We start from the raw sequence: 18,393 nt of genomic DNA, 5'->3' as shown, positions 1-18,393 counted from the left end.
GATTATGTTTTCCAATGTATGTGAACTTGTTAAGCTTGGTTTTTTTAAAGCATTAAAGTTTCAGTTCCTGTATTTGCATAAAATTGGCATCTAGGACTAACATGAAAAAAAATTATAGTTTGATCAAGCAATCAGTGGTCTCTCAATCATTTGATAAACATATAGTATGCAACATCCAAATAATATTCTCAGTCATTCCATCAAACAACAATTGTGCAAATTTCAAACGACAGATATTTGATCTTGCATTGAAAATACATATAAATTCTTAGTTCAGGTTATTGGATTTATAAGCTAGATTTAACATTCAAATAATTCAAACAAAAAAAGAAAAAAAAAAAAGCTCAAAACATAAGTTTCCAAGAAGACGAAGATATGGGCTACTAAATAACCATGCATGCATGCAACTAAACCCTGTTCCTCCTAAGGATATATTGTTATTAGTTTCATCTGAAATATCATAATTATTGACATCTTGATATAATTGTTGATATATGATTAAACATTTAAAGTTTTAAACATCTTGATATAATTAATTAATTATTGACATGAAAATATATATATATATATATATATGATCTTTGTATTTTTATTATATATATTATATATACTTTAAATATAGCAAGATGTAATGTGTATACATATTATAATTTTTTTTCTCTTGTATTTTTTTTAGGAAATGGAATCTAATACACAATCATCATCGGTCTCTAGCTCTGTTCGTTCAAAGAGTGATGCTTGGGACCACTTTGCTTTAACCACTAATAATCATGGAAGAAACCAATTTCAATGTCTTTATTGTGGATCTAAATATCAGGGTGGAGGCATTAACAGGATGAAATATCATTTAGCTGGAATTCGTGGCAACATTGCGGCTTGTAAAAAGGTTCCACATGATGTTCGTGAGTAGTTTTTGATGCATCTTAATTCTTTAAAACAAAAGGAGAAAGAATGTGAAGATGCATATAAAGTTGTTGAAGGGGATGATGATGATGAAGAGTTACAAGATTTAAATCCTCCGCCAAAGCAACAAGAGAAAAATTCAGCCTTTGAGAAACTACTAGGGAAAAGAAAGGCAAGAAATCCAATTAAAGATGATGTGATTCCAAAAACTAGTTCAGGGTCACAACCTAGTATCAAAAGTGTACTATGTGGCAAACAAGCAATTCAAAAGGCACATATGGCAATAGCTCGATGGTTTTTAGATTCATGCATTCCTTTTAATGCGTTGCGGTCTCCTTATTTTTCAGTCGGCTTTAGATGCTATTGCTATGATTGGTAATGGATATAAGGGCCCATCCTACAATGATATGAGAATTCATTTGTTGGCAAATTGCAAGAAAGAATGTCAACTTCTTATTGATGGTTATAGAAGCAATTGGGTTAACTCTGGATGCACAATTATGGGTGATGGTTGGACTGATCAAAGATAGAGGATTTTAATTAATTTTTTGGTGTATTGCCCTGCTGGAATAACATTTATCAAGTCCATTGATGCGTCAGATATTGTCAAGGATGCCTCAAACTTGTGTAATTTGTTTGCAGAAATAGTTGAATGGATTGGGCCTTCTAATGTGGTACATTTAGTTACTGATAATGCAAGTAACTATATGAAAGCTGGAAAATTATTGCAAGAGAGATATGAACACATCTATTGGTCTCCTTGTGCAGCCCATTGCCTAAATTTGTTGTTGAAAGATATTGGCAAAATGCCTCATGTGGTAGAGCTTGCAAACCGCGCTTCAAAAGTGACTATTTTTGTTTATAACCATATTTTCTTGCTGTCTTGGTTGAGAAAAATAGATGGTTGGAAAGAAATTGTGCGGCCAGGGGTAACTCGCTTTGCCACCGTCTTTATTACTTTAAAGAGTATTCATGATCATAAGCATGACTTGCAAGCTTTGGTGACAAGTAAGCATTACAGAGATAACAAATTATCTAGAAGTGCCACTGGAAAAGCTGTCAATGATATTATTATAGATAATAAATTTTGGGATGATTGTTTGCTTATGGTGAAGATTGCAGCACCTATAATCAAGCTTTTGCATATTGTGGATGGCGACGAAACTCCTTCACTTGGTTATGTTTATGAAGGCATGACTAGAATTCATAAAGGAATCATGGCTACTTTGGGAAACAAGAAGAAGTTTTACGCTCCATATATTAATATCATTGACAGTAGATGGGAAAAACATTTTAGTCGTGATATTTATGCTGCAGCTTACTTTTTGAATCCAGCTTTCAGGTATGGTGACAAAGTAATGGATGAGATAGAAAAGATAAGCATTTTGTAATATACTAATGGTTTTTCTTTTTGTTTGGTATGGTGACAAACCATTTATTGATACTCCAGAAATTGTCCATGGTCTCTTGAATGTGATTGAAAAGACAAGCATGTGTAAAGAGCCTAGTGATAGTGGCAAAGTAATGGATGAGATCTCTATATATCGTGAACGAAAAGAAAGTTTTGGCCGCCGTTTCGCGATTGACACTTATAAAGCAAAGAGACCCCGTAAGTGTTAATTATTAAATATCTCATCATTTTTTCTTACTTGTATGGCTTTAATTAAATGTTTTAAAAATGTTTACATTATGTTATTTGATTTAAAGATGAATGGTGGAAACTATTTGGTTATGGTGCTCCAATTTTGCAACAATTAGCTATCCGGCTTTTAAGCCAAACAGCTTCCTCTTCTGGATGTGAACGCAATTGGAGTGTCTTTGAGCGCATTCACACAAAAAAAGAAATAGATTAGAGCATCAAAGACTCAATGACATTGTTTTTGCATCATACAATTTGCGTTTGAAGAATAGGTATTTAACTTTGTACATTAATTAAGAATTATTATTCAATTTAAGTAATTGTTAATATGTAATTTTTTTTTTTACTTATTTTTTGTCTAGGCATCATCATAAGAAGAGGAGTTATGATCCAATTGACTATGAGCACATTGATGAGGTGGATTTTTGGGTGATGGAAGAAGAGGAATCATCTCCTCCCGAACTTGATTATGATGAGATTATAGAAGAAGCAATATACTTGATTATGATCATGTTCAAGGTTAGTGATAAGTTTCTAGTATATAAAATACAAGTTATGAGTTTGCCAAGCAACAAAATTTTTCATAACATTAATACGTGTATTTTTATTTCTTTATCTAGATGCCATTGTTGATCAAGAAGTGAATTTAGAGTCATTTGTTGAAGTCGGTAATGCAAGCAATGATTCACAAGATTGGCCGTTAGGAGGGGCTCCTAATTATGACAATCGTGGCATGGATCCAAGTCTATAAGTTTGAGCATATTTTAATGTTATTTTTCAACTTTCATGTTTATGTTTTAATTTATAAAGATTGAACAATTTTATGTTTCTCCATTATGGCCTATTTAGTTGTTTATTTCATGTTTATGTTTTAATTTATGGAGATTTGAACAAGTTTATGTTTATGGCATTTGATGTATTTGAATTTATGAAGAGTGAATATTTTTATGCTTCTTTTTTATGGATTTCTTAGTTGAATATTTTTATGTTTTTCAATTGATTTTGTAATAGTTTATTTTTATGTTATTTGGTGTATAAGTGTAGTTCACATTTTGAATGTGGTGAACTTCAATATTTATTTATGTAGGATACTTGCTTAAAGTTTTAAAAGTCATGTTTTTATTTTTTTTATTTTTTATTCTTCAATATTTGATTTTTTTAATCACATATAACTAAAATTTAAATTATTTTTAATAAAAATTGTTGACCCCGGTTGAACCCCGGTTGAACCCGGTTGAACCTCTCAACCCCTGACCCCTAGCCTTTTCTCGGTCGATGCCCGGGCCGGGTCTGAAAACCTTGATATGTAGATGGCATCCGCCAAAACCCTAACACCATAGAGAAAATGGCCCCCATAGAAGATTTAGACCAAGTTGTTGCTGATGAAGAAGAAAATGGCTCCAAGGCCACTGCAATAGTTGAGGAATTTGCAGTGGCTTTGGAAGGCATGGTAGTAATTGAACCATATGAACAAGGTGCAGCCTCGGACCCTCCTCCCCACATGAACAAGGTGTAGCTCCTAAACCCCTAGCATGAATAAGGCGCAGCTCCCAAACCAGAGTCCAGTGTAGCTGTGGCTTTGGCATCATCAAATGTAGATCCAGTTGATAGTCTTGTTTGATTTTCTATTAAGTTCAATGTTTAGTCCTTCCAGTTCACAAATGACCAAAGTGACTGTGTTTTGAAGTTTGTAACTTACTTTATGGATAGCCTTTAAAACATAAGTTTGGGTATTATTATCTATCACATATATGCTATTATCGACAATACTATTTATGTATGGCGTTTACCTCTTCTACTTTTTTTTATTCACAACTCAGAATCCAAATGTTTTAACTAATGAATGAAGACATGTACATATTATTTCAACTTTCATTATATGCTTGCTACTTACAGTTTAGTATTGAGTTGCAAACAGTATGTCTACTAGTGGTTGTGCTGTTTTTTGTTTTTAAATGTATTGGTTTTTTTTTTTTTCTTTTCCATTGTATTACTAGTGAAGAGTTTGATCAATTGTGGTGATTTCACCATCAGCATTCGTTGAAGAGCTCAAAAATGTTAAGGCCCCCAAGATAACCATGAAAGTAGCATGGGCTATATGTTAAAGGAAACTGTTTGCGATAACGGATCTCTGGATATAAGAAAATAAATAAAGAGTCATTCTAAAATTTGAATGAAAACAAACAATAATAAATAGTGATACTGTTCATTAATTATAAACTATGTATAATAATGAGAAAAGCTAGGCATTAAACATGAAATTGGAATACAGACCATAATTGGTAACAAATGAAAAATAAGCACTTAAGCTATTTACAAGGCAATCGAAGAATCGAATGGACCTTCTGTCTCTACCATTTTAGTCGACACCTCTTGTGACAACATTTTTGTTGAACATCTAGTGCAGATTACACATCCATTAGAAATCATCTTGTGAGCCAATACAACAAAACATTTTATGCCCGTCCGGAATCAAATATTTTAAAATCACATAATCAGCTTCAAGACCCTAATAGTTGCATACCTTATCTATTACTTCCTCCCACCCTGTCAAACAAAAAACTCCAACACACAACCCTCTCTTTTATGCCTCACAATGCAGTGGAAAGTATCCATCCACAACTTGCAAAATGAGTCATTCATTTTGACACATGTGGCACTCATTTAGATAACTACATCATTTGCATGCATAAGTCACTCAAGCATACAAACGCCATGAAACCTGAATAAGCCAAGCAAATGTTGAAAACATGAGAGGAGTCCTCAGTCAACATCAAATAGAGCTTCTCGTTCTCCTTCAAACAGGGCTGGAGCTATATAAAAGATTGTGGGGGGTCAAATGACCCCACAAAAAATTCGAATCTTTATATATATATATATATATATATATATATTGGGAACCAACTTAGTAAGTTGACCCCATTAAATTTGAAATTATGGGTCAAACACAAAATTATTATATGAGGTGTATTATAATTTATTAGTGGGTTGTTTTTGGTTATTCACAGGGCCTTCAAAGGGGTAAATTTTTTTTATTATTATCATAATTGAAATTTAAAATATTAAAATATTAAAAAAATATGGTTATAAGTGAATTAAATCTTTCAAGTATAAATTGAAATCACTTCATTATTCATGTTGTATATAAATAATAAATTTTTTAAAAAGAAGGGATTGATTGTAATTAAAATGAATTATAACTTTGGAGTAGGACTAAGGGTGCAATATGAAAATCCTTATTATTGATATTCACCACTCTTTCATCACTCTTCCATGCCTTTCTGTGCTCCCAGTAACTATTGTTAGGTCTGGAAACCTAAATTGGCATTATATGACAAGCAAGGAGCTGATGTAGTACAAGCAATGATAATGAGGCAAAGGCGATGATTAGGCAACAAGGTGACAGGGATGGTGACATGAAAAAGACTCATGTTGAGGTGGCGCATGAAGATATGAAGGCTAGAAAATCTTGGTAGGATATATGGTTGGAGAAATTCTCTCAATAATCTATATGAAAAAAAAATCTATTTTTAGCATAAGTATCAAGGTAAAAGGATCTCTCTTGAAGAGCAAGCTTATCTTAGGTATGATTTTATCTATCTTTGGTAAGATCCAGGATTATGAATTATATCTTTAGTAAACTCTTCTCATGAGAAGTTTATTTCCAAAGAGAGGAATAACTTATTGATTGGCAAGATCATCATGAAGATTGCATGGAGCTTAAGTTGGTATGAAGGCTAATTATGGGCGGAGCAATTCAAAGGTACAAGACATATATGATGAGATTTGATTAAAGATTGATGACCCAAGCATGGATGATTGAAGATTATGCTTGGAAGATATTGAGGAGCTAAACTTGGATAAGAGGAAATCAAGTTTAATGGCAATATATTAAAGATCAAACTTGGATAAATGAAATCAAGTTTGATGATTATGTGGAGACCAAACTTGGACCAAGTTTGGGAAGAAGATCAGGAGATCTTAGATGGCATCTTTGGTGAGATGGTTTTCGTGCCTTGGTGGGTGCGACCCTTGGGAGAGGGACTTGCTGAGATGATGTGAGGAAGGAAATAGCTGCAAGCAGGAGGAGCTCGACATGAGTCAACTGCTATAAAGCGAACTGAAGGAATCGGGAGAGTTGAAGGTGTCGCAAGTTTGATTGCAACTAGGCTAGAACTCAGTCACTTTCATCAAGGTGGGCCATGTTATAAGTTCAGTTGTAACTGATGTTGGAACATCTAATTTTGGAAAGCGTCCAAGTTAGGAAGCCACGGAGAAATCTAAAAGAGAAATTTTTGCTGGGACGTAGGGACACCGATATAAGATACCCTGCTTGAAGATTTAGGATGAGTCACATGTGAGAGACCCTAAGGTGTGTGTGGGTTGAGGAGAGTGGGCATCGGGCAATCTTGAGAGGGTTTTCTTTGTCTTTGTGTGAGTGAGAGAATGAGTTGTACTCTTCATTCCTTTATCTCTTTTAATGGATTGTGTTCTCTAGGCTCGGCCCCCCCCTGATGTAGGCAAGGTTAAGCCGAACTGGGTAACCAACTTGTGTGTGTCTCTTTTCTCTTGCATGATTGTGTGTGTGTGTGTGTGTGTGATTTCATTACTTGTAGAGTTGAGTGAAAATTAACTCACAACTACCCCTCTGGAACTAACAACTTCCATTAATCTACTAAATGTTTGAATAGCTAATAGGGCAATTCAAGTTCAGGCAAAAATATCATCTAAGTGGACCAAGCTTTGTGTTACATATATTGAAAGAAATGTATTCTATAGTATTATGAAACAGTCATACAACGATTACAAAATATAAAAACTCCTTATGGAAAATTGTAAAAAGTAATAGTTTAATAAATGTTTTTTTATTATTTATATATCTTACACTATTTTAACTATAATTGTCATATTTATACACATCTTTTATTTGTATTATAAATGACCCCACTTGATGAATTTTCTGGCTCGGCCACTGCTTTCAAATGGACTCTTCAACATAACTCTCCTTCAAGCTAGACGAACAAAGTGAAGAGCATCAAGGAGAAAAGCATAAGAAGAGAAAAGAAGTGGCACTTTACTTCTTTTACGCGCCCCGTACATCTCCACCTAGATCGCCAACTTTCTCTCCTTGTTCAAGAGCAGTTGTGGTATTTTTTAAAAATCTAGCGTGACCTCTTAACAACAGGGATGAAAAAGTCAACATTTCAAAAACGAGTGGTTGTCTTGCGATTAAAATTGTAAGAGGGACTATATGGTAAAACAAAAAGTTATAGGGACTAAAAAATAATTTCCCATTTATTTATGACACTTGAAAAATTGGTTAATTTTTAATTAATTTTTCAATAATATTTTTTTTGCACCAAAAGGCTTTTTCCAGCTGTACTCAGATTTTTTCAGTTATTAACGAGACATAAGCTCAAGTCCCCACTTGCAAAGGGTGTCTATGTGGTGATTAAGCGCTCCTCGTAATAGAGCCATAGCTCCCCATATTAGCTTCCTGGGTACATGCACGAAGCGGGTTGTCAACCTTTTCAAAAAGTAAAACACTAGAAATGCTTTGTTTTTTTCTCTTTCTGTTTCTATTCATTTTATTGACTCAAGAATGAAATGGCATTTTTATAATACCCTTTCAACCATATAAATTTAAAAATAGTCATGTCAGAGCAAGTAAAATTTTTTTAGGTTTTAAATAAATAAAGACATAAACAAGTTCTTTTTTTTTAAAAAAAAAGTACCAGAACCTTGCCATTTTATTGAAACAAATGTACCTATATATTTTTTTAAAAAAATAAAAATCTACTAGTTTCAAAAAAACAAAAGTTTTTTTTAAAATAAATAATTCTAAAATCTTCAAAAAAACTTTGTTTACTGTTTTTTGTCAGCACAGGATATTTGATCAAAATGACTTAACCATCATAATAATAATTTTTAAAAATGAATTGATTTTTTTGGAAAAAAAATTAACAAACTACTTGATTTTTTTAAAATAAATGTTATTTTTTTAAAAAAATGGACTTTAAAAAACCTCTAAAGCTTTAGATGTTTAATGTTCTTTTGGTACTCATGATTTTATATTTGACAAAATGGCTTCAAACCCATTTTTAGGAATAAATTAATCCTAGGCCATTATTTTAAATGTAAAAAAATTATTGCTGAGTTCCCAAAAAATAAAAATAAAAATAAAAGAAAACCCATCTCTTGATTTAAAAAGCAACTGGATAACAGATGCATAAAAAAAGAATACACAGATATTTGGTAGACCACAAAACAAGCATTTGATAGTCACCATCCATCCATACATCCACATGCACCATCTTATTCAGAAAACTCTCTAATTTTCTAATACCCAGCGCCTCCTCTTTCTCCATCCATGCTCATATCTTGGGAGGAACAGTATAACCTACATCCAAATCAATGCATTAACATACACACCAAAAAAATAAAAAGGACCCCTAAAAAAACTTAAACCAAATTATATTTATTATACACATATATACTTACTTCCACATTTGGTGCCAGGAGGGAGAGCTCTGCCACACTTCTGAGCAACATATGTGACCTTCTGCATGCTGATGATCTTTTCAACTTCTGGAGTGATGTGAGCACAAACACATGGCACATCTGCTTTCTGAATTGCATCACAGCAACCACTTGATGGATCTGTTTTTGGGCCTGGAATCCCCACATACTGCTGACACTGGCTTATCAGATTAGGCAAGGTCCCTCCACAGTCATCATCTCCCATCACCCGCCAATTGCCGGAGGCATCTCCGGCCATCACCACCACCATAATCATGAAGACAACGTAGCCAAGACCTTGTAGGGCTCTTGCCATCTCTCTTTCTCTTCTTTCTTCTTCAATCTTTTTGCAAGTGATGAAGAGCTTATATATATATAGAAAATATGGTGATGTGGATATAGTCAAAGTGACGCAAGTTTGGTGGGGATACAACCAAATAAAGGTGATGATAATGGTTATCTCTTTTGATAGATAGAATGGTAATCCATTTGAGATTCTGAGAACAGACAAAAAAAAATATAAAGTTGGTCAAAAGGATGGTTTTTTTTTTTATTATTATTAATATTATTTTTAAGTTATGGTGAAATTTGAACAACCGGCTACATTAACCTTTTTTATTTAATATAATATAAGTGGTAAAAAATTTGTATAATTTTTAGTTTTAATTTATACTTATGTTCTTTGAAAAAGTTTGTTAATAGCTTGAAATAGGTGATTAATCAATTTTAAAATAGGCAAGAAATGGTAGATGACAGCAGCCAATTTTAATTTTGAAAACGTGCCTTTATATATATTTTTTCATTATTCATGACATAATTATTTAAAATTTTATATAATTTTAATTATTTATATTTATGATAAAAAATGGTTAAGTTTCTAAATATTTTTTTTAATAAAATCTCTTGCATCTATGCGGTTTTACCCTAAGTGTACTTTCTATTTCTTTCGTTCAATGTGAGTTTGACTCCTCACTCTCGTAAATGGTAAGCACTTGATAGTTGGGCACTAAACTATACTATGATTTCTTTCAGTTGTTGAGATGCAAATTTTACTCTCCACTCTTGCAAAAGATGAATACGCGGTGGTTGAACATACTTCTTGTGATAGAGTTATAGCTTCCCAAACGAGCTCTTTGCATGCATGCATGACTATGGTAGTGAGTTTCCACCTTGTCATATATATATCTTTTGCCGGGTAGAACTCTAAAGATGTATTCTTTTCCTTGTTCATATCCATTATATCGAATCATTGAACGAAATGATTTTTTAAAAACTTTTTTAATTTTAAAAAGCCATCGCCAAATAAAATTAAAAAGTAAATTTCTAGGTATTAATTATGACAAATAAAAAAATAAATAAGTTTTTAAAAATTGTTCAACAATCTTAATAATAAGCGACAAGAGCCCTTTTTTATGAATATAAACAGTACTAAACAGTACTGGAGCCTGGATGTACAGTGTATGTACAGTACAAGAATAATATAATAATCCCGGATAAACAGTGTATGAACAGTATGGGGGAACAGTACTGCCGGGGGAGTGATTTGAACCCATGACCTCCCCCTTTACACTTTGATGTCATACTATTGGGTTATCTAATGATTGACTTTCAGCGCCATTTTGATGGACAAAATAATCTTAAGGCCATTATAATAAATATAAAATAGTCATTGTTAAGCGGGGGGAAAAAAAGAACATTCTTCTATTTACTAATTTGGAAAGCAACTAGATACCAGATACATCTTAACAGAACACAGATATTCACCGAATTGTGAAACAAGTATTTCATATTCACCATCCATCCATGAATCCACATGAACCATCTTATTCACTTCATTAACCAAACTTTCTAATTCTCTAGTACTCAGCACAACAGCAAATCAAGGGGGGAAAACATAAAGAGTTGATTAACAGAAGAAGAAAAGGGGAAAACTCTAATAATTCCATTCATCTCTATTCAAACTACAGTAACAAAGCTCCTTTTTAACAAACTTGAACGGTTAGTGATGAGTCATACGACACATGTCTCATGCTTAACATAGGCCACCACTCAGTGTGTCTACCTCGAACTTAAGCCATTTTTGCCTGATGATGAGATCACAACCCTCCATTCTTCAAACTTGAGTTCTCTCCATACAAACAACTAACATAACTACCATTCAAAATACCTGAACATCATAAACAGACAGACATCAACACACAGAGAAAATATATACACAAAACACTCTTCAATCACACTAACATCTCCCCCTTGATTGAAGACAACGCCAAGAGCTACTCTGAACTAATTTTGCTTCTTAGTATGCAAGCATTTGGTGAATATATCAGCCAATTGTTCCTCAGACCTTCAAAATTTAAGTTGAACTGTGTTTTCTGTAACTAGTGTTTGAATGAAGTGATACTTCACATCGATGTGTTTTGTTCTACAATGCATCACTGGATTTTTTGCCATTGCAATACAAGATTTATTATCACAATAAATAGGAAAGCCTCTTCTTGATTCTCACCACAATCATGGAACAACCTTTTAAGCCAAACTCTATGACAACAGGCAGAACACAAGGCTATATACTCAGCTTCAGTTGATGAAAGGGCCACCACTTCTTGTTTTTTTGAAATCCAAGACACAACACAAATACCTTATAGAAACATCACTCTAGAAGTGCTTTTCCTGTCTTTCACACTTTCTCCCCAATCACTATAAAATAAATCTAAGTAAAGAACACATACCAAGTCTTCTGAACATAATTTATGAGTCTAATGTACTCGTCAGATATCTCAAGATATGTTTTGTTACACCAAAAAGCAATTTTGTAGGCTTGTGCATATATCCGTTGATAAAACTTATAGGAATGCAATATTAGGCTTTGTTTGAGTAACATAAATTAACTTTCCTATCAATCTTCTCTAATTTGTAACATCCACCATACCTCCATCATCACTGTCTAACAATATATAATCTGAACTAAGAGGTGTAGGTACTAATCTACATTATTGCAGATTATAAGATTGCAATAAGTCTTCTACATATTTTTTTCTGGCAAATATGAATACCATTTTGGTCTTGCTTGACTTCTAGTCCTAAAAAATAAGACATCAATCCCAAATCACTCATGTCAAACACCTTGTTCATACTCTTCTTAAATTCTTCAATCATAACTATAGAAGAGCCCATATAAATTAGATCATCAACATAAATACACACTAACAAAACATTACCGCTAGTTGCTTTTTGTGTGCAAAGTGTGCTCATTCACACTTCTGTGAAAGCCTTGCTCAACAAAATAAGCATCCATTTTCCTATACCAAGCTCTAGATGCCTGTTTCAAGCTATACAAAGCCTTGTGCAACTTGTAAACAATATGTTTTTTCTCAGCAACTTCAAATCCTTTAAGTTGTTCAACAAACACTCTTCATTCAAGAAACCTGACTTTACCTCTAATTGGTAAACCAACCAATGTTTTTGAGCAGCTAATGCCAGTAATAATCTAACTGTTTCCATCCTTGCTACTGGAGCAAATATTTCATCATAGTCAATCCAATATTCCTGAACATACCCCTTTGCAACCAATATGGCTTTATATTTTGCACTTCACCATTAGGCTTATACTTAGTTGTATACACCCATTGCACTCCAATTGCTTTTCTTCCTATTGGTAATTCACACAAATCCCATGCCTGATTCTTTTCTATAGATTTAATTTCATCTGCCATAGCTTCTCTCCAATCAATTGATTTTATTGTTTCATCATAAGTACCTGGATCTGTCATAGCTAGAGCAAAAGAACAACCTCCATAAATTTCTCTTAATGTTTTTACTTTCTACGTGGGTAACTCATCAACACTTGATTCACTTACTTGCTCAGATTGTCTACTTGGAGAATTACTGCCACTGCTATCATTTCTGTCCATGGCCAATTTTCATTCTCAACAAATTTTACATCTATACTAAACACAACCTTTCTAGAATCAGGTAGATAAATTCTATAAGCTTTGGTATCTATGCAGTAACCAACAAAAATTCCTTTTAGAGCCGTTCTATCCAATTTTTGTAATTTTGAGCAAGTGAATGTGTGTATGCAACACAACCAAACACCTTTAAATGTGCCACCCTTGGTTTCACTCCAAACTAGGCTTCATGTGGAGTTTTATTAAGAATAGCATGAGTAGGTGAAACATTAGATAAATAAGTTGCAGTTAAAATTGCTTCTACACGAAATGTATTTGGCAACTTACTTGAGCTCATCATTCTTCTAGCTCTTTCAACAAGGGTTCTATTCTTCCTCTTAGCAGCCCCATTTTGTTAAGCAGTTAACTCATGTTTAATGCCATTATGAAAACAAAACATATCAAACTCTCTTGAAACAATTTCTTCTTCTCTATCTGTTCTAAAAATTCTCAATTTATATCATGTCTGTCTCTCAACAAATGCCAAGAACTTTTGGAAATAAGTAAAGACTTCATGCTTGTATTTAAAAATGTGTACCCAACTCATCTTGGTACAATCATCTATAAACAATAAAAAATACCTATTACTTCCATGAGACTCAGTTTGCGTTGGTCTACAAACATCTGCATGAACTAAATGTAACCTTTGCTTTGCCCTCCAAGATCTTCCAGATGAAAATAATAGCCTAGTTTGCTTTCCATAAACTTAGTCTTCACTACAATTCACTTGTTTCACACTTGGCAGACCCATTACAAGTTCATGCTGATTTAAATACTATAGCCCTTGGAAAGTTAAATGCTTATATCTTTTATGCCATAGTAAAGAAATAGCTTCTCCTCTTGTAACAACATTCATTTGATCAAAACCTGAAAACTCCACAGGATACAGACTATTGCCATTTTTCTATATTTCCAATAACTAATCACCTGTCATTGCATATACAATTCTGCAATTATCTTTGCCATATACAACATCATAACCACTTGATGTCAACTACCCAATACTCAACAAATTATGAGCTAACCTTAACACATATTTTACATCATGAATTAATTTCGGAAATCCTCCATGCATTTTGATTATCATTGAACTTTTCCCTTGCACTTCTACCTCCTTATTGTCTCCCAATTTAACTTTGTGATTCACTGACTCATCCAATGTGTGAAATAGATTTTTCCTACCTGTCATGTGACTAGAGCTACCATTATCCAACAACCAAATGGAAGAATCTTCAACTTTTTCTCTTTCATGCACAATAAATAAACTGCTATATTCACTAGAATTTGATTTACTCTGAGAGCTAGAGCTTTAATCTCTCTCATAATTTTTATTTTGTGACCAACAATGAGACTGTGTATGGCCAAATCTTTTACAATTATAACACTAAACATTCTGCAAGCCTCCTCTATTATACCACTGGCTACCAAACTGTCTCTGCCCTCTCACAGATCTACCAAACTGCCTTTGACTTCCTCTCCTTTCTTGCCATGAATTAACCTCAGAAGTATATTGAGCCTTTGCTTAAATTGCCTTTGATCATCATAACCACTACCTCTACAAATGTCAATTCCTCTACCTCTTCCTCTCATAAAATTTCTCACACCACTTGAATCTCCTCTCATAACAAATGTTTTATCTTCATGTTTGTCTAGAAATCGATTAAACATCGCCTTATGTGCTTGCAATGAACCACTTAACTCATCCAAAGATCGTTTGGAAAAATCCCTAGCTTCTTCAATTGAAGTCACAACATGAACAAACCTTGAAGACAAGCTTCTTGTTACCTTTGACACTACTTCCTCATCTGTAAGATCATAACCCATGCCTCATATCTGATTAACTATTGCAGGCACCCTTGTAATATACAGTTAATAGTCTCCTCTTCCTTTATTTGTAATAACGCTAACTTCTGCCTTAATGTTTGCCTCCTCACAGATACCATTCTTGTTGTGCCATGGTATTCATTTTTAATATGCTCCCATGCTTCTTTAGCTATGTTTAATCCCACAATTCGGTGGTTTATTATTTTATGATTAGCTTGTTGAATTAAAAATAATGCTTTAGCATCATCCTTTTCACTCTCCACCACCTTTGCTTCTACATCTTCTTTAAGCACAACTTCTTTATATTATTTTCCACAAATTCTGACACCTAAAGAACATCTTTATTCTTTGACTCCAATGCTCATACCCTTCACCCTTGAATACAGGTAATGATGAGTGTGAAATTTTAGGTGCAGATGAAGAACTTGAAGCCATATTTCCTTTTTACTAACAAAATTCACTTCACTTTACTAGAAAATACAAACACACAAAATTTTACCCTCAAAGCAGAAGCTTCCTCAACTTCTTCACAGTCTTCTTACCAACAAACTTTACTCCACTAACCTCATAGCATAGGCTTCAATCAACATCTAAACTACCTTCAAGCTTCACTGCAACTCAAATTACCACACATCACCTTCACTTCACAGATCAACAACAAACATACCACTCACCAAAGCTCTAATACCACTATTTAAAAAACAAAGATCAGGCATAGTAGGAAATCAGGGGAAAAACATAAAGAGTTTATTCAAAGAAGAAGAACAGGGGAAAACTCTAATAAATCCATTTATCTCTATTCAAACTACAGTAACAAAAGCTCCTTTTAAACTAAATTAAATGGTTAGTGATAAGTCATGCGACACATGTCTCATGGTTAACATAGGCCACCACTTAGTGTGTCTACCTCGAACTTAAGCCATTTCTACCTGATGATGAGATCACAACAATCCATTCTTCAAACCTGAGTTTCCTCCTTACAAACAACTAACATAACTACAATTTAAAATACCTGAACATTATAAACATACAGGCATCAACGCACAGAGAGAGAACATAGACACAAAACACTCTTCAATTGTTCATTCAGTTCTTCAATCACACTAGCATGCACCTCCTCTCCGTATGTCTCTCCATACATGCTATATATCATTGGAGGAACAGTGTAACCTACATCAAATCAATTCATTAACCAAAAAAAAAAAATCAAAACTTATGCCAAAAACTATAATATATATATATATATATTCATTTAGTGTACACATGCTTGCTTCTTGCTTCCATACTTAGTACCAGGAGAGAAAGGTCTGCCACGCTTCTAAGCAACATGTGTGACCTTTTGCATGTTGATGGCCTCTTCAGTTTCTGGAGTGACTTGACTACAGAGACATGACACATCTACTTTCTGAACTACATGACAACAATCACTTGGTGGATCCATTGTTGGTCCTGATTTCAGATGGCTCTCACTGGAGACCAATTCGGCCATCACTACCACCATGATCATGAAGACAACATAGTCAAGACCATGTAGTGCTCTTGTCATCTCTCTTTCTCTTCTTTCTTCTTCTATCTTTTTTTTACAAGTGATGAAGAGCATATATAGGAAGGATGGTGATGTGGATTTACTCGTAGTGTAGCAAGTTCCATGGGAAAAAAACAAAGGGAGTTGAGGATAATGGTTATCTCTTTTCATAGGTAAAGTGGTGGGCTTTGAAGAAGAGAGAGTCATGGTTACGATCTTTTACGAAAGACTGCTGGCGTTTTGCTTTAGATACCCTAGGATAGGCCACCTAGTGACCAAATGTTCCTATCTACCTTACAGGCTGGTTGATTCATGTGAAATCATAGAGGTCATGACTTCCCATTGGAGCCCTGGTGCTTAGGATATGCAAATTGATGTGTGGAGGCAAAGGGACAGTGATGAGGCAATGATTGATGTCACTCTGGCTCTTCGGTTAGAGAAGGCGCCAGAAGACAAAACTGGCTTTTCCCCGTGGTTGGTGGTGAGCCACCACCGGGGTCAAGCTTGGGGACGTGGACCTAGCACTGCTCCTCAGAGGAGAGAAGGCAGCATGCAAGATACGTGGCCCCATCCTAACACTATGACTGAAAATGTGGCGCTGTCTAGTTCTGGGATGGTAACACGTGGAGGTTGGGTGCCTATCGAGGGGGTAGAGGAGGTGCGCATAATAATCGGTTTTGATAGTACCTAGAGCATCATCTACTATTGGATGAGACTCATGCTGATCGAGTGGTTGAATTTCTTGCTTTGGAGAGTTCCCCCCTAGTGTTTCATAATCCTAATAATGCCTGGCATTTAACCATTTAGACCAGTCCTACCCTTGGAAGGCCAAGCACGCAAGTGATCATACCAATGCCTATGGAGGTAGTGGTAGCACTGATTGAAGAACAGAGGTGGTTGCCTTTAAGACAAGACAACCACCATTATTACTTACCTCGATCAACTGCTCCGGTAGTTATCAAAACCCTCTCCGGCCATGATGTGAAGAAAATGGCCATGAAGACCTAGTTGCGATGGTATCTAAAGCGATCTTAACTCCAACCTCTGGTGGAATGAGGGCGCTATGGACATTGAGGAAGAATCCTTGGACCTTGAGACAAATTTGGGAGATCATGATGAAGATATGACACTAGTTCAATACCAAAAGGAAGTTAACTGGAGGCTTTGGCCTGAATAGAAAAAGTGAAGATGGGATCATGCCTAAAAAAAAGACGCAAGATTATTTTGGGAGTTTGAACCCTTGTTTCTCAAAGTTCTTTTGTGTTTTATTTTCTTGTTTTTTCTTATTATTTTCTTATGAATATGGACTCAACTAAATTTCTTTGTTAGAATTGTAGGGAACCTCCAACCCCAGGACGTTGAATAGAGTGAGAAACTTCTTGAACAAATTCAAGTCGGATTTTGTTTATTTGGTCGATACTAGAGCAAACGAAGCTTGATCAATACGTGTCTGTAAAAAGTTTTCCAACTGATGGGAATGGGCAACCATCCGAGTGAGGGGGATGTCTGGTGGTATTATCATGCTTTGGAAGCATAGCTTGGGTATGATCACACCTTTTGCCTCTTCTCAATATGTTCTTTACCTATTTCTTTTGAGAAACCTAAGAACTGAATTCTTTTTTGTCGTCTACAATTCTCAAAAGTTTTCTATTCAAAAATCCGTCTAGAATGGTTTATCTGGTATTTCAATGCTTAATTTTCCCTGGATTGTGACTAGTGATTTTAATGCTATCTTCTTCCCTAATGAGCATAGAAGGGGTAATTTTTTTAATTATGTTGCTAAGCCTAGATCTTTTAGAAATAATCTACTTGATCTAGGGTTTGTGGGGCCTAAGTTTTCCTGGTGTAATGGCTAAAGTGGGTTAGCTAGGAGATGGGCCAGGCTTGATAGGTTCTTGGCTAATTGCTCATGGATTTCCAACTTTGACTCTTATTGTACCCAACATCTCCCTAGAATTCAATCTAATCATGCTCCTTTATTTTTAAATGCTCAATTTCATGTCAATCATAGAAGTCATATTTTTAGATTTGAAAAC

At 34.5% G+C, this 18,393-nt stretch overlaps 1 protein-coding gene and 1 long non-coding RNA gene across 2 annotated transcripts; both read right to left on the bottom strand.

The window, feature by feature from the left end:
* Positions 1-8,916: 8,916 nt before the first annotated feature.
* LOC120263131 lies at positions 8,917-9,377 on the bottom strand. The gene is made up of 2 exons (XM_039271030.1): positions 9,044-9,377; positions 8,917-8,942 (listed from the first exon to the last, which is right to left on the bottom strand). Exons 1-2 carry the CDS (start codon positions 9,375-9,377, stop codon positions 8,917-8,919), a joined length of 360 nt encoding a protein of 119 aa, XP_039126964.1.
* A 6,514-nt stretch (positions 9,378-15,891) lies between these two features.
* LOC120263863 lies at positions 15,892-16,694 on the bottom strand. Its single transcript, XR_005537154.1, has 2 exons — positions 16,119-16,694; positions 15,892-16,002 (listed from the first exon to the last, which is right to left on the bottom strand). It is a non-coding gene; the product is annotated as an uncharacterized LOC120263863 (long non-coding RNA).
* Positions 16,695-18,393: the final 1,699 nt, after the last annotated feature.

The sequence above is a fragment of the Dioscorea cayenensis genome, chromosome 6 (assembly GCF_009730915.1).
Source record: "Dioscorea cayenensis subsp. rotundata cultivar TDr96_F1 chromosome 6, TDr96_F1_v2_PseudoChromosome.rev07_lg8_w22 25.fasta, whole genome shotgun sequence".
Taxonomy (NCBI): domain Eukaryota; kingdom Viridiplantae; phylum Streptophyta; class Magnoliopsida; order Dioscoreales; family Dioscoreaceae; genus Dioscorea; species Dioscorea cayenensis.
This window is presented reverse-complemented; position numbering and strand designations above follow the sequence as displayed.

What these genes read in the sequence shown, in the direction of transcription:
- LOC120263131 (XM_039271030.1), bottom strand. Translation starts at nt 9,377, where the DNA reads ATGGCAAGAGCCCTACAAGGTCTTGGCTACGTTGTCTTCATGATTATG. An exon ending in TCCTGGCACCAAATGTGGAA is followed by an intron (nt 8,943 to 9,043) that starts GTAAGTATATAT and finishes ATTTGGATGTAG; the next exon opens with GTTATACTGTTCCTCCCAAG.